This window comes from Varroa destructor, unplaced genomic scaffold (genome assembly GCF_002443255.2).
Source record: "Varroa destructor unplaced genomic scaffold, Vdes_3.0 BEIS01000001.1, whole genome shotgun sequence".
Classification (NCBI taxonomy): Eukaryota; Metazoa; Arthropoda; class Arachnida; order Mesostigmata; family Varroidae; genus Varroa; species Varroa destructor.
In genome coordinates, this window is record NW_019211454.1 from 76,556,954 (window position 1) to 76,573,367 (window position 16,414).

Genomic DNA, 16,414 nt, shown 5'->3' on the forward strand with positions numbered 1-16,414 from the left:
ACTAAGTCCTAAGTAGCGTCCTAGGTCGCTGCATGTGCACCATCAAATTGAACTGATCAGTTTATGTTAGAAGATAATATGCTGTTAATTTTATTTAATTCTTTTCGCTTTTGCTGACCAACTAGGATGAGGGCAAAGTATCTTTTTGCGATACTTGGCAAAATACCTTTGACCTAATAGCGCGAGAATATAGCGCATAGTCTATTCGGCAGATGTGAAACACCACAAATGTTTTGTATAGATCCTTGCGTTTATTGAAAATTCCGCTGATACATTGTTCGTTTGTGCTCTAGTATGATTACGATTATAGCAGGGATAGGTTGATGCGAAAGTTGATCTCATAGTTGGATTCACGGGAACACTTTGTTAACCGGCTGTTTCTGAGACAATTATACATAAATTATCATAATTCTTATAAGGACAGTGATTTCAACATTTATCCTTTGGGATAGTCAAGATTTGGGAAAATCTGTTTTTTATTCTCCATGATATATTTGTCGTTGAATTGTGAACAATCCTGGAAAATATTGCACACTGTATAACGGTTTTCCCAGAATCCCTGTCCATAACAGAAAATATCAGGTGATCTTCACATGGAAAACGCTCATTGAAACATAAAGATAGTAACTGAGTACCCGGAGTCGATCATTTTAGGGATTAATATTTCTCTTTTATAATTGACTAAACTTTTCTTTAGGCAATGACATTCAAACGATTATAACTAAGATAATTGAACGATACTGCTTGCCGGAGGATTTTCAAGTTCTCTTTAACTAGCTATCTACAATAAATAGTTTTCACTTTATTATAATTTCAAGGAAGATTTTCGCTGAGAGTTAAGTTTATCAACTGTTGAATTCTTCTGCTGGGCGACATAGATAACATGACCGGTCGAAGACTCGCGCTATTCCTTAATTTCGTCCGCTGCTGTGACCGGCGCTGCGAACGTCGTTACATATTTGTTCCAGGTGGGCATACGGCATGCATAATTGTATTAAACGACGTAGACTGGGTCGGAGCGCTTCGCGGTGGTATGGATGCTTTCCAGGGTCCTTGACCCTGGCTTTGTGTAGGCGAATATACCTATATAATACAACATAACATATAAATTAGGGATGCAGTCTGTTTATTGGTTGGAGCTTTAAATCGAAACATGTTTTTGCATTTTCACAATAATGCTGAGTAAACATTCGAATAAATAAAGGTGTTAGAAGCAAAACATAGTGAGTATTAGCCAGTGATAGTTTCCAAATTTCGACCTGCTATCAGCCCAAAAATGAACTCCATTAGAAGCTCGTTGTGGTACCACAACGAGCTTCCAACGAAGAGAAGAACCCCAGAGAAGACCTCGCCTGGGGAAGTACATTTTGGCAATCTAATGAAAACAGCAATTGTCTCACCTAAATCTGGGAGGCGTTTCCAAGATCGTGTTTCACGATGATTTTGCAATTTACGATATTGATGGCCAGGTAACCCAGCATAGCTTGTATGGCGACCCCTACGTCATTTCTAATATCACATCTTAACTGTATCAGTACGACAAGATTATTGGACGTGCTTTTCCACTGGAACTTTGTCTACTTATGTGAAACCAATAGCGACGGTACATGCAACATCTCTGGGTGCCGTCCAACTTATTATTATTATTATTATTATCTGTAGCAAGCATTCATTAGCGACCGAAATGCAAAATTTTTGAGGGTTTGCACTAAAGTATTTATTAAGTCGCCTTTATCGTTAGGCATACCTTTAAGGAATTTTGGCTTTAAATAGTCTAACTCGTCGTTTAAATATTTTATTTTCTCGACGGAAACTCTTGAGCCACCTTTAAGTAGGTTAAAAGTGAACTCTTAAGGTACTTACACTCTTCTCAGTGTGAGAGGATACCGTGCGGAGGCAGGTTTATGGGATATTCATTTTGGAAGGACGCCAACGTATGTTTGCTACCGGTGTCATGCTACCGGCAGCCAAAAAAATATTATTCTTTTGACAAAACTTGGCCTGTGCCCCTTTAGCTACGTAGATCTCCTCAAAACTGAGATGCAAAAAAACCTCTGACTGATTGTATAGCGTGCCAGTTATACATCTATTCCACTGAAAACACAGTTTTTGCGAAAGTGTGGCTTCGGACATCCCTTTGTGAGATGGAGAACATAGGTCGTGCCTAGTTCAATAGCTTCACATACTATTCCTTTAGGCTATCTACAGTGCTGGCCAATTCGTCTGCCGTTTGATCCAAACTGCTCAAGAAAGGCACTGAGAAATTAGTAGTAAATTATCAATCGCCTTAATGATGTGCCTGTTCTGACTGGACCATTGTTTAACCAACATTAATGAAATATCATCACTAGCAACATAAAACCGTGAATCCGATCTTTTGGCAGAGACACGCAGGGTTGATATTGTCGACTTCGCTGGATCGTCGTGAATGACGGTTTGACTTGCGGACTTGGCCTTTGAAGAATGTCCTGAGTTTTCATCATGACAAGGGGCGTGCGGTATTTTCACTGATTCTTTATAGATCCTGCCCGCTCGGAAGCCAAGTTTCCTACACAATATCAAAACGCTTTAAGACGGTAGTAACGAACCAACCACATGGAACCCCTTAAACGGATCGAAGAAAGCGATTTCAACAAAGTTCCTTGTGTGGATTGCTGCTTTGCTGAGACAGTGGCAGAGCTACAGAATGGTTCTGCACACGTCTGCTAGAAAATGCTGACTTGTACAAATCCTATTTTCGTTATAAGGTGCACCAAGCATCCACAAGTCCATTTTGCCGGGAACGTAACAACAGATCTTTGGGCTAACATGAGGACGGCTTTTGCGCTACAATTATGAGCTGTTTAAGCATATTAGATGGAATTCACCAATACACATTGTAGCGTTCACGATGTGTCTGGACTGGTTTAAGATATCAACCTATGGCGCGCGGTAGCGTGTTATTTTATGCACTATATGTGGACAATTCGTTTACCAGTCTTCTCAAAAATGTCCTCAAGACTCACGCAATGAAGAGTAACAGCACATTAAATAATACATACGTTAAACAGGTAAATTATTAATTCTTCATGAAGTATCAAAATAAGAAAAATTAATCCGTAATACAGAGAGCTAATTGGTCAACTATTCTACATGAAAGAGCAATACACAACGATTCAATAATATTTTAGCGAAGTTCTCTACTTTAAAATTTTCGTAATAAGGAAGTGAAGCATTAATACTATATTAATATAATTATCACTATAAATACGTTCAAAAAGATACATTGAAATATTATAAAAATAGAAAATTGTTTACGCATAAAAATTTGATACAGAAACTTGTAGCAACACCATGTGGCTTAGATAACGACTTCTGACTTTTCAGCCTGAGCTGCTTGAGCTATATCAACTATTTTATTTTTTTTTTCATTTAAAGAATTATCTGCCTGCCTCGAAGAGTGCGAAGTCTTTTAGTTATTACTTATTGCACATTTTTGATAAGTATCAAATAGAATACAGACATTTCCGATGTGACACTTTAGTCTGAGATTATTACACAACTGTACATCAACCGAACAATTTCTTTTTACTTTAATTGTCTACTGAAAGAGCGCTAAGTTTTCTCTGGGTTCTACAAGTTCGCTCAAATTTCTTCACGTAATAGACGAATATCAGGTGGAAACTCCAATAACGTATACCTGACACAAAATTATTAGGTATTTTAAACTTCTGCTTTACTTACCTATTCGCTGAGGTTAAAGTTCTACCCATGCAATTGCATTTCTACTCAGTTTATAAATACTATTTTGTACCCAGAGTGTACACTCTGAGTATAGACGCCGTCCGAATAAAAAAAAAGTTTAAAAATTGGATAGCCCATAAATGGACCAAAAAAAAGGACGGTTTGTCATGTCCATCCTGGTGCCGAGCGCAAAGACAACGGCGTACTTGATAATAATAATAAATAAATCTCTACAATTTATTCTGTCAAATCTTATAGAAAAATATATAATAATGTGTAACAGAGCTTAGTAAAAAAAAAAACAGTATGAAACGTTTCTTGACGAGCGAAGAAAATGTCTGATGTCCTTATAACACGGGCTATCGCTAAATTCGTTCACAGCATGCACTGAAACATGTGGTTGTATAATGATCTACTTCGATTGAAAAAGTGAAAATACATCAATGTACTAGTGGTAACTAATGCATATTACCTGTCCCAGGGATGGCGAATGCTGCTGAATAGATTCACCAGCATGAAGGAGTTGATAAGTGGGGGACATAGTGATGTCCGCTAATTTTGAAGCCGGATTGCCCACGGAACGACTAAAATAGGGAGTGCCGAAATTAGAGTGCAGGTACAATGTGAAATACGACTAAACTGTACAAACAGAATAGACGCGACGAATAATAATAGGCTTTTACTGAGGGTATTGGTACAAATAAATCTAAACACCTCATGAAAAACATTATAAACTATGCATGCCTTGGTTTAAAATAGACCCTTTTGTTGCACCCATGTAAGCTGTTGAAGGAGCAGTACATCGTTTATTAAACGAAACAGTTCATAAAGGGGAATGAAACAGGACTGTTTAACAATACATGTTATCGTCCAACCAGCCTGTATACTTACTTTTAAGCTGCGGCACTGGATACGGATAAAAAGCATATGTTCATATATTTACCCTTTGACCCAATCGGACTAAAAGACTGAAAATGTACGGTTAAATATATTTATCGGTAAGCTGATTTTAAGGCTCGAATAATTGAACAAACACTGAGCTTTAAGCAAAACTGAGTTTGGAACCTGAGGTTGTGAATCCAAGCCCTGTCCTCTTTTCAGCTGCAGTTAGAAAGGTCCATTTATAATAGTTTGGCGTTTTACTCATTGTGTTTCCAATAAAATGTTTTCAGCTGCCGGATCTAGCTGCCTTTTTAATCTGGACTTCTCCTTGACTAGTCGGTCTTCTTCTTTGTTATTAGCGAAATCCTTGATTAAGTCTAGTGATATATTTCTATTTGCCCACTCACGGTGAATGCATGCCGGTATGGAGTGCAAAAGCGTCGGACGCATTCTGAGCAGAGTAGAGTCCCCCGGGGTTGTTGTAATTCTGATGGATAATTCTGCGGCCATCAGGTGTCTGATGAGGAAACGCACGTTGCTGAACCGTCTGTGCTACCTGGAATGCATAAATAGGGAATATATTTCAAATAGTCTTACAGAATGCTGCTAACGAAAAATTGATACTTTGGCTTTGCGATCGGCAGAGAGTTTCGAGCGGTTGCTCGTGCAGCGCTGATATAACTACCGACGCTCTATTTTTTTAGTTATTTTCCTTCCATCAAGCCAAATGTAGCGCGCTCCTTCTTAGGCTCCTGTCAATTGTCACGACGTAACTTTATTGGATTCTCAAATTCCGCTTTTTGTAATGCGCAACGATACTCCACTGTCTGGTAAAATTAGTGAAGCCTTGGGTATCGCTGCCGCTAAAACTCCCCTAGCGATCAACAAGTCCCCTTTATTTACAGCCGCTCCGGCTTCTCGTCGTACTTGCTGGAGTAAAGATGACAATCCACTCGCTTTTAGCTTCAAATAGCGGTTATCTCTCATTTTCTTTTCTTAAAAAAGTTCTGAGTAGTCTGCACTGGTATCCATGTAAGTAAATCCCTACATTTCGATCACCAAATTATCGTTTACCGTGCCGAACCGACAATTCAGCGGCTCGCTTTTCGTCCTAAAAATAGTGGCAGTACTAGCCTTTGGTTAAAGTGCCATATATAATGCATATGGGCTTTTTCCTCTACTTAATTCTGATGGAATGGTATTAACCCCAAGTAAATGTTCACCTCTGCCGGCTTGATGAAATGTACAAATAGAACTGACTTCCCAGACGTTAAGTAAACAAAGTTAGAGAACCAATCGCAACTCGCAAAAAAACAGGTCAGCTGTGTAGCTGGAGAAGAGCCGTTCCTGTAAATCTGCTCTCTTTAAGAAAAAGCTATTGAGAAGCTTCATTGTAAAAACTTCCCATCAATCGTCTCATACAACCTCCAAGTCGCATCATACACGAGCCACCCAGTTTAGGTACCAATATGGCTGGCGAGTTTATACCAATTCTCACTTTGCGAGATAAAACTTTTTAAGCAATATTTTTAGCCTTGATTCTCTGAAAGCCAACGTAAACGATTCCGCTGATTTCCCCAAGAATTTGGTTAGAACATCTCTCAGGTCATCGTCACCGGTCTTCCTGCCGTCCCAGCGCGGTCATAAAGTTGGATAGGACCCGTTAGGTGCTTTGATGTTGACCGATGGAATCGCTGCTCTTCAGCCATACCCCTTATATTTATATCGTCACGGAGATATTAGTAATGGTAATAGTAATATTAATAGAATATTAATATCATAATAGTATGTAGGTATCACTAAGTTTAGTTTGAGAAAGGTTTTGCTTTATTGTAAAAATTAAGTTACCCGTATGCTTCATGCTAAAGACAGTTTCAAAAAATCGAGCAGAAAAAAGTCTTTGGGTGTTGTCTTTTTCAGAGAGCACTTCCCTGACGTTTGTGATATAAAAAGTGTATTCAATTATTAAAGAAAATTACAGTCACCGGTCCAGAATCCACATCTTCTTTATAACGCGCTTCTGAGTGAGCCCTAGCAGTGTTATTATTTTATTATCAATTGTATACATATTTTTTGGCGGCATTTAGTTATCTGAAGCGTCTTCTTATTGTAAGAATTTCATTTTAAAAACTTTATCAATTTAAAGGGTAAGGCAGCTTTGTTCGTAGAACTCTGAAAACCTTTCTGCTGTATTCTAGTTCCCGTTGTTTAATATCGACCACGTTCTTGTGATGGAGGTTTTACTGAATACAAAATCGACATCTCTCGTTGAGACAGTTGAATAGCTACCAAATTATTCAGTGGGACATTCAGGAGCCTTTTAGAAAGTTTTAATTTGTAATAATTTGATAATAATATAAAGTAATAATTTGGGAAGTACTTAATATTTAAGTATTTGCTGTTGTCTCTTCGCAACGCTCAGTAGATGCAAGCGTGGAAAACGGCGTTAGAAGACTCCGATTGTACTGAGATATATCCCTGTGATTTTCAAGTTATTTACAATCAAAGAATCTAAATATAATTATTTAGATACGAAAACTATTGAAAAAATAGCCTGTCCAAGAACAACTGTATAAATCGAAACCAGAAGGTTTCTAATATCAGGATATGGTGCTGACGTTTTCTGAAAACGAAAACTGGACATTTAAACGACAATTTATATCGTATGCTCAAAAGTTAAGATATACCTTTTAAGAACATATTTGAGGAAACCAATATCTATTACGTACTTCTATAAAAACTTTTAAACCACCTTTTCCTTTGGCCTTCTTACCCAACACGTAGATTTCTGGGTTCGTCACAGGTGGGTAAATAACAGCATAACAGCTTCTTATTTAATTTCTCCTATAGTACCAATTAGAAAAACTATGAGATATCATATAACTTGATATAGATATTATATAACTTGACATATACATCCTGTTTCTTTGTAAGTCGAGAGCAGTTAGAATTTTGTGACACCCTTCTAAGCTTGGCATAAACTGAAAGAAACCCCAATAAAGCCTTATGCTAAATTTCGGGGAATAGTCCTGGCCTGTATATATTACGAAAACCAGGTGTAACGTACTATCAAAGTGTTAATAAAGCCTGAGAGAAAACTGATGCTGTTAAACAGAGACATTGTTTCATCGAATTACGCCTATCTAAATCCATTGCCTAAGGGCAAACAACTCGAAACAAGAGCCAGAATCGCCTCATCCCATTTGAGAACGAATCGACGTGTTGCTTAAAATGCCGTGCGAAAACTATGTGAATAAATCATAGCGTAGGCCGAAAAACAAAATGATCGTTTAAAATATATTCATGTTTGCTGCTTCAAAAATGCTTTTCAGAAAAGAAAGTTGGTTCTATTGTGGCAACCAAAAGGGCCGTGGTGATTTTAAATGCAAATATTTTAGATAATGTTATGGAAAACGTTACGGCGACTAATATAAGATTGAAAACATACTATAGAGAAAAACTAGAAGTGTTAGCATAATTTATAATACTGGGAAAAGTTTATATGCTGTGGTGTTGGTGTAGTCAACTACGGGAGATTAATTTAAGATGGAAGACACCTTCGGGGTTAGTTTTCTTTATATTACACTATGTCAGTATATTCTGCACAACGGTCTTGTGCAGTTAATGCCATAAAAGGGTCAATATTGATTATGGTGTTGACCTTATAACTTAGGGAATACAGTATGATATTATACAGTATATGTACGATAGCAGTAAATTAAATTCATTTCATAAGACAGCGTATGGCTCGTCTAACATGGACGAGACTCTGGCGAGCTTTTTGTCATAGTAGACATGCGCTTATCTGCTTTTTTTTTTTATACTAAAAGAGACAGTCCTTTCAAGAAAAAAAACAACAAACATATCATGGCGGAAAATAATACATTGTTTTTCAACATGATCTGGTTATCTCTGGATGAACCGCTATGACGAGTCGCAACCCCTATACGACAACCTTGCAGTCTGAGTAAAGATCACCTATTACCCAATCTTTTCACGCTAAATGAAGTGTCAACAAACTAATAAACTTCTAAAGCGACAGTATACAGAGTGGCCGATGAGTATGTTTCTGCAGAAGCTGAAGCAAGTTTCATTACAACACAACAAAAAGTCTGCGATAGGGAAACAACGGTTCTCTCTCTAGAATTAATTGATTCCGTTGAAAAGCGCATTTTGTAACAATCGTGTTTTGTCGGAGAGGTTTGTAGCGATGTGCTATCGCATTATAGATTATTCGTAGACGCTTGAAATTTACTTCATGTGATCAAAGACTTGGACGAATACTGCCTGAGAACCAAGCGATTTAATCTATATCGTTTACGTTTTGTTAGGAGTGAAGCAGCAAATGGCTGTGATGAAGAAATGTTTATCAATGATGCAAAAAATAAACCGCAAAGATCAAAACTAGGGGATGCGTCTGTTATGGGCAAATTTTTAACCGTTACAAAGGACGTCATGCCATTTTCAGAAAAATTAATTAATTAATAGAATATTGATCTGCATGTTCTACAAACTGTACTGCGACCTAGAATATGTAAAATATCCAAAAAAAGCTCCAGATGAAAAGAAAAAGATGGTGCACCAGCTCTGGCCTATTACAGCACTGCCAGCTTGAGAATATGAATATGTCCTGGAAGTTGTACGTATAGCCTCCAGAGAGGACAGATTTGATTTTTATATTACTACATATGAAGCGTTTTTGAACAAAAGTTCAGCAAGTATTAACATAATAGCATCGATTAGCTGATTCGAACTAACAAAAAGGAGCTTGCATATTAGCGAAGGGAACATTTGAAAAAGGTTTAAATCGTAATTAATGATGGTTATATTGGAGAAACATGGCCGCCGCCATGAATGCCGGCAGAAATGGCACAGAGTTTTAGAAACAACTCATAAGCCATCTTGTATATAGTTAGAATTTCGAAATTCTGCCCCGTACTGACCCGTATTTAAGCGATACAAGGATTAATAGAAGTTATTAACTTTGTCCATATGAAACCTGTATTGGGCATAACTAGTTTCGATATAAGGTGTGTATTTAAGTTTGAAGCTCTCCTTATTGAATTGCCACCTAATTACAGAATGAAATAAAATTAGAATCTGGCGAGTTGAAACGTAGAGGTTAGCGTTCCATCTTTTTAAACGCGGTTTCCGAAACCGACACTATTCATTATTGTTGCTATGAATAAATCTGTAGGGCAGTGCTATAGCAGAGCCAAAGACACGTTTAGATCCGGTGGTATATTGTATAAGCACCTGCATTACACTCAAGATTCGATCAAAGACTCGTTTTCGTGACTAGGTATAGATTTTTTTTTGTGGACGATATTACTGTTTACTGTAAACTTGCAAAGCTATCATTGCGATGATTGCATCAGTGAGTCACGCGTTGAGAAATATGGGCTACGAACAGAAGAGGGCTAGTTAGTTCAGTAAAGATTGTTTTGCATTATAGATTATTATTGTTCTGACTATCAAAGGTTGAATTAGTGCAAAAGCGTATTGAGAGTTGCAACCCTATTGGTCAGTAAAGGGGTTCCAAAATATGCTGTAAGTGAGGATTATACGCAGCTTCGAAGTGTACATGTGCGCGTGTTTGCCTTCTACACATAATAAACGCCTGGTGGCTTAGGTTGTTCCATGCTAGCTGCTTTATGGAATGCCAAACAGTTAAAGTGTCATACGTAAAGCTCGATAGCACAATGTGAATTTCTGGGTCTAGCGTTTTTCTATAACGAAAATTCTATTACAAAACAAAGAAACGGACATAAACTATTCTGAGCAAGGTATTGCACTTGCAAATTTGTCTAAACTTTTAGCTGCAAGTTCAAAGGAAAGTTAGGCATGGATATATATATGTATATACGTTTTTGTGCTTCTAGTAAAGGGTACTTTCTATATGTTTATGAGGTTGCATACATTATTGATGCGCCTAAAAATCCAATTGGCATGCGTTGAAATTTTCCAGATTTTTACCTACCCGGGTATGCATATCTGGTCCATAGGGCACTTGCACGGTGCTAAAATACGGTTCGCGGACGTGGCGTAAGTATGAACCGAGTACACAATCGTGAGTCGCTTTTGGGCCTGGGTATATTAGCTGCGCACTTCGATACACCTGCGTGTTTTAAAGCAGAGTTATTTCCGATTATCATTAATTGAAGTTAGAAATACCAATAGCTAATGCACAGCTTCTATGTGAAGGAAGAAAAAACATTCCCTGTTAACGTTCAGTTGCTATTTTTATCAGTCCAATGTTGTAGATTTCACTGGAATCATCAGCGGCATTTATCGCATAAGCTGATGTGGCAAATTTTGATATGTGATCTTTGCACAGGCAGGAGTAGAAGAAATAGGCTTATAGTGGTAGGTTAACAGCCGTTGATATTAAATAATATACATATATGGTTATCATTATAATAGACTAATTATTTTGTAACGATGGGATAGCAACACTGATTATTGACAGTCATGTTTACGCAATAATGTTATTATTCACCCTTTGGCATAGTTTGTCTATCTATAGGTGCATTTGTATATATATTATAGTATATATATATACTGTATATAATATCCTCACATATAAAAATTCGATTCAAGTTCCTAGCTATTATACCTCAGCTTTTAGGCCTTTCCTCGATGCTGTACGGCTATTTTCAGCATGAAACATAGTCTATTTATCGCTTATAGCATGGAATGTTTGGCTTCCTACGGGTGTCATAAAGATTGCACGTACATTTTTATATGGTCATATTATTTTCTGAAGCTAGCTAGTCGAATTCAAAAGAATGAGTTTCATAGATATTGTTGATTTTATTTTCGAATTGATTGTTATGAGAAAATGCCTATGTTGTATATAGAGTGCTGATTTATTACCACATTATAGGATATTATTATTGTTACTGAATTATGCGCCTCCGTTTCCCGCGTCCGGCGAAACCTTATGGTATTTATTTAGCCTATACTATTGCCAAACACTACAACAAAGCGAAGTTCGACGTAACTGTAACAGGCAGAAAACAGTCACACTTTTAATTTCGAAATAAGCAAAGTAACAATTGCAGTTGCGCCACTACACTTCGTCATATGACTAGAATTGTGTTTTATGTAATGAAACCTACGGGTACAGAACAATCAAAGAGGGTGCATCAAGGCAACAATACCGCGAGAGACATAATGAACAAAAAACTGCAATCTCAATAGCATAAGAGAGTTATTTATGAGAGATAAGCATAGCAACGACAAATCCACATTCCGTTTTTTATCGATTCATCTGGCTTAAGGCTGCTTATAATTAGTACTTATTATATATTATTTATATAAGAAATCGACGAAATAGCTAAGCGTATTACTAATGTGTCGAAATAGTTGGTGAATTTTAAATTGACAAACAACAATAGAGCTAATTTATAACGGTGCAACGTATCTTGATGCTTCCTTTTGTATTCGAGAAATCTTAGAATGCTTACTTGGATATCATCACTTGAGTTATCGAGTTATGGTGCATTAACTTGCAATAACTGCTAGAAATGCAATAAATCGTTGGTAAAAAAAAAATTTAAGAAATCAGTCTCGTGGAAGACAATTGAGAAAGTGAATAACGAAGGTTATGAGATATGGAAGGGGCCAACTCAACTCAACGTTTGCTCAAAGGGCGCCGTCCGTTTCGAAGCATTAATAAGGAAACGAAACTAGTCAAATGAGTGCCGCATTACTTGAATGATCAAAAACAGGGGTGTAGAGCTCTTTATTTTTACGTGACCTATTCTCACACTGAACACAAATAAAAAAATTGTAATAAAACTGAATTCCTTGCAACAATCGCAGACGTTCGCATCAATATGCAACAACCTTAAAGCAAATATACAGTAGCTTATGGTGTCGACTTGGCGGTTGAATGAAGGCGTTATCCGGCATTTATATTATATTATGTTTTACAGTACTGAGCTCTAATCGGCTAATTACGTCCTTAGTATATTGTCAACAATGGGAAAGGACAAGCAAACTTTATATTAAGCATCCAAGATTAGGAAGCTACTCTTGTTGCACGACGACAATTATCTCCGTGATAGTGCACTTAGTAACATGTTTGCACGCTACATGTAGGGACAGGCATTGGTCTAGGTTTGGATCCGGCCGTGGATCCAGTTTGTTTTTTGCAGGGAGTCGGCCATTTATATAAAAAACATTGCACGACAACACTCAGTCTCATACAGCAAGACTTACTGCGGCGAGAACGCAGGAGTTACAGTTGAGTGCTTTGGCCAGGTATTGTTCCACATACCAATTTTGTCAAAAACCAATTTTTTAAATCTTAACACGATGTCGAAATTACGTTTTAAAAATCTCAAGGACGCCATCACTCCTCAGCTACAGCAATTGCATGAATCAATTACCATCCAAATAGCAGAAACTGATGGATAAAGATGATGGATACTTCGATCGAAAATTAAAAAAGGTGAGTATATGTGTTCGGTGTGTTGCGTTTCATACTGAAAGACTTAATCAATATTTAAACACGAAAAAGAGATGCAAAGGATTATTATAAAAATGTATTTATTATTTCATAGTGACAACGTCATTGAAACATTCTTAAACTGTGTGTAAACGGTATAACTCCGCGCCCGTTTTTGCCTATTGATATTTTTATTTCGTCGAACACTGATATAAACTATATTTTTATTTATAACCTAAGTCCGCTACTATGCAAGAATTCACGTACCGCTAACACATGAGTAATATAATCTGACAACATAATAACTTCGTTGTCAGTTGCTTCGTGTTCCCTTTGACACCTCCAGGCTTGAGGATATACCGACCAAGTGTCGCATATAATCTACTAAAGGATGATCGGTATCGTCCTTTGGAGCGTCGTAAAGCTGTCCCCAACCAACAAAAGTAGAGTGTGAGAAAGTTGTTTGGGCAAGTGAAGCCTTCTGGAATAATAAATCACCCCAATTATGTTTTACCATTAACAGAGAACCCTGTTTGGGAAATTATAATTAGTTAAGCCGATGTTCTTAGATACGAATATTGCCTATGAGACCAGTTGTGCGCTTCCAACGGTTCGGCCTCTCTTAAATATGCACCTGTCTAAGATTTCGTTCGCAGCACCACGAGACATGACTTCGAAGCCACATAAGAAGTATTAGGTGCAAATATATCCCTTGAAATGTCATGGCTGCGCATAATACAACTTTTTACTTAAACCCAGTAGAAGCGGCACTTGTTGGTTGAATTGTATCCACCGGTATGCTCCGTACTTCCCGCATACAGCCCAACAAGTGCATAAGTCGTGAGAACCTGACTGCTGGAAAACTTCACGAAGAAGTTTCTTTCTAGTCACAGAGAGATTTTTTGACAGTAAAAGATATGGATAAGGAAAACTACGACTGCGCAACTCCGAATAGGAGTGATGAAAACGTGGGGGGGGGGGGTGACAACGTCCTTTTGGAGGAGATTAACAAACTTATCGGAAATTAGAGCGCTTCGCATAGACAACGAACAAAACCATTGGAGGGCTTGTTCGCAGAAAAGTCTACGTTGACATAGAAATTTTGGCTTCAAAAAGGCACTCCAACAACGACACTGAAGCAGAGAGTATCTAAGGGTAAATAAAAACAAAAAAATGTTATTCCATAAACAAGCTATTACCGTATCTTTTTTGACTGCGGAATGGCCCTTAGTCATTTTTAACATAACGTGGCCGGATAACGACATACAGACAGAGAGCATCTTTTTCATTACTATAGAGAGAAATATTTGGGGGACAATAAGATATGGACGACCACCACGGCCTGCCAAATTGATAACTTAAAAGATGACCTGTCTAGTTCAGTCAAAAAACGAACCACGAGGTCCATTGGAGGAAAAGAGGACGATGACGGGGTTATTTCATGTAGAACTTTGGTTACATTAAGGCTTCTTGAAATTACGCGTACCGGTATAGATAGCGTACTCATGTTTTAACCTTTGAGTCAGTTGTGAAATGGCTAGATGTAAATCCGAGTGAATATAATACCACGGTCGCAGGAAGAAAATCGCTAAAGAATATTGACATGAAAAACATCATTAAAAGAAGCAAAAGAAGGCGCCTACTTGGACATCATAAAAGTTTTGGAAAGCCAAAGCGGAATCTACGTGTTCTGGGATGTTCCTAAATATTCTCTATCCACAAAAAGGAACTTATTACGAATTTCAAAGTAGAACCTAAAATAGAGAAGTTACTGTCTATGGACTTTGTGGCTTATGTCAAAGATCTTTTAAATGAGCTATGGTAATACCCTTACGTATTGGACACCATTTGAACGAGTGTATGTTTAAGGCAAATATGTCCTAAATAAATTAGTCAAAGACGCGAACCAACCGAGAAGGCCTACTATCAATGGATTGGATAATTTTCTAACACTAAACAACAGATAATTCCAACTTTTCTTGACGACGTTCCAACGTACCACGAGGACCTATCCATTTATAAATCTAATTATAAAGATGTTTTGATGAACAGTCTTAGATGGAAAAAAAAGCATTAAGTGACCCCTATTGCACTGAAAGCTTCAACGCAGTGACTCGCGAGATTACTTTTTCTCACAGGTAAGTAATCGCTATAGGTAAGAAGGCAACAATAGAGCATACTAAGCGATGAGTAAAAAAAGATAATCCCGAGAGGTTTTGCAGGTTACTTAATTGCCCATTAGTAGTACATTTTGGTGGATGACGGTTGCTCCGATTTACTTAAAAATACTGATAGAATGATCATATGACATTGTTTGGCGTACATGTAACAGACTGAAAAGAAAGCATAAATGCAACCGAGTTAGAAGAAACAAGGTGGTGGAACATAACAGAGCAAAGACTGCTTTTAAAAAGGACATAGAACACAGTGAAAGCAAAGCGCGGAACGTCTTTCTATAAGATTTACAAGAGGGTCTAAAAGAACGCCCATTCGAGGCAAAGTAAAAAAGAGGAATACAATAAATCTGTTTAAGAGAAATAAGAAGGTCATAAGGGTTTTTTTCATAGTCCACTACGGTTTCGGCCGCTCGGAGTTTCCTTTTTTAGTACAGAGAAGCAATTCTATGCAGTCATTATCAAGAAGGTTCTTACACTAGAAGAACTTATTAAATGAGGCAGGGCTCCGGATATTAATGGAGTCTCCTAATTGGTCACAATATGCCTATTTAATGGAGTTTTCCGAGATGATTGCTCGAGTGTATAAAAATGTCTTTCGAACAAGTGTCTGCTTGTTAATTTTGGAAAGACTTGAAAGTGGGTAATATTGAGTAATATGCTTGCTAGGGTCGCTGAGAAAAGGTGTAACTGGAATTATAAAGAAACATTTGCGAGAATTTGGTGAGAAAAATCATTTCTTATCGAATAGCCAGAGTGGATTTTAAAAGAATAGATTCCAGTAAAAAAATTTCAAAAATGAATTATTAAATCACGAATTTTTTTATTGGATGTCAAAAGTTTATTAAACAGTTTATTTCGGAAATTAATCTGACATTGCCTCAAAGAAAAACATAACATACCAATATATTTGACTAAAGTAGTGCCCAACTATTTTGTCGACTGAGAAAAAGAAATGCCCTTATATCAAAATTACAGACCGAGGAGAATGAATATGAACGGTCAATCAAGTAAGATGCCTGTGTATTCAGCTATAATTGAGATATATGAGGTCTTGAGCACTTGAGAACCATTATTTCGACGCAATTTAGGGTGGCTTTAGAGGTCGCCAAAATTTGTCTAACGATCATGGGCCAAAGGAGTGCAAAAAAATCTCTCATATTAGTGGAAGAATTCATTG

The 16,414-nt window shown here is 37.4% G+C and overlaps 1 protein-coding gene across 4 annotated transcripts in view; it reads right to left on the reverse strand.

Moving 5' to 3' along the window:
• Positions 1-231: 231 nt before the first annotated feature.
• The window catches only part of Zasp66 (PDZ_signaling and DUF4749 domain-containing protein Zasp66), a 57,068-nt gene continuing 40,885 nt past the window's right edge, over positions 232-16,414 (reverse strand). For all 4 annotated transcript variants that reach the window (XM_086977836.1, XM_086977837.1, XM_086977838.1 and 1 more), the window contains 4 exons: positions 10,582-10,723; positions 5,013-5,157; positions 4,196-4,307; positions 232-1,083 (listed from right to left, as the gene is read on the reverse strand). In XM_086977836.1, the coding sequence (XP_086833962.1) occupies positions 952-1,083; positions 4,196-4,307; positions 5,013-5,157; positions 10,582-10,723 (531 nt within the window). In that variant the 3' untranslated portion in view covers positions 232-951. The remainder of the gene's footprint in view (positions 1,084-4,195; positions 4,308-5,012; positions 5,158-10,581; positions 10,724-16,414) is intronic.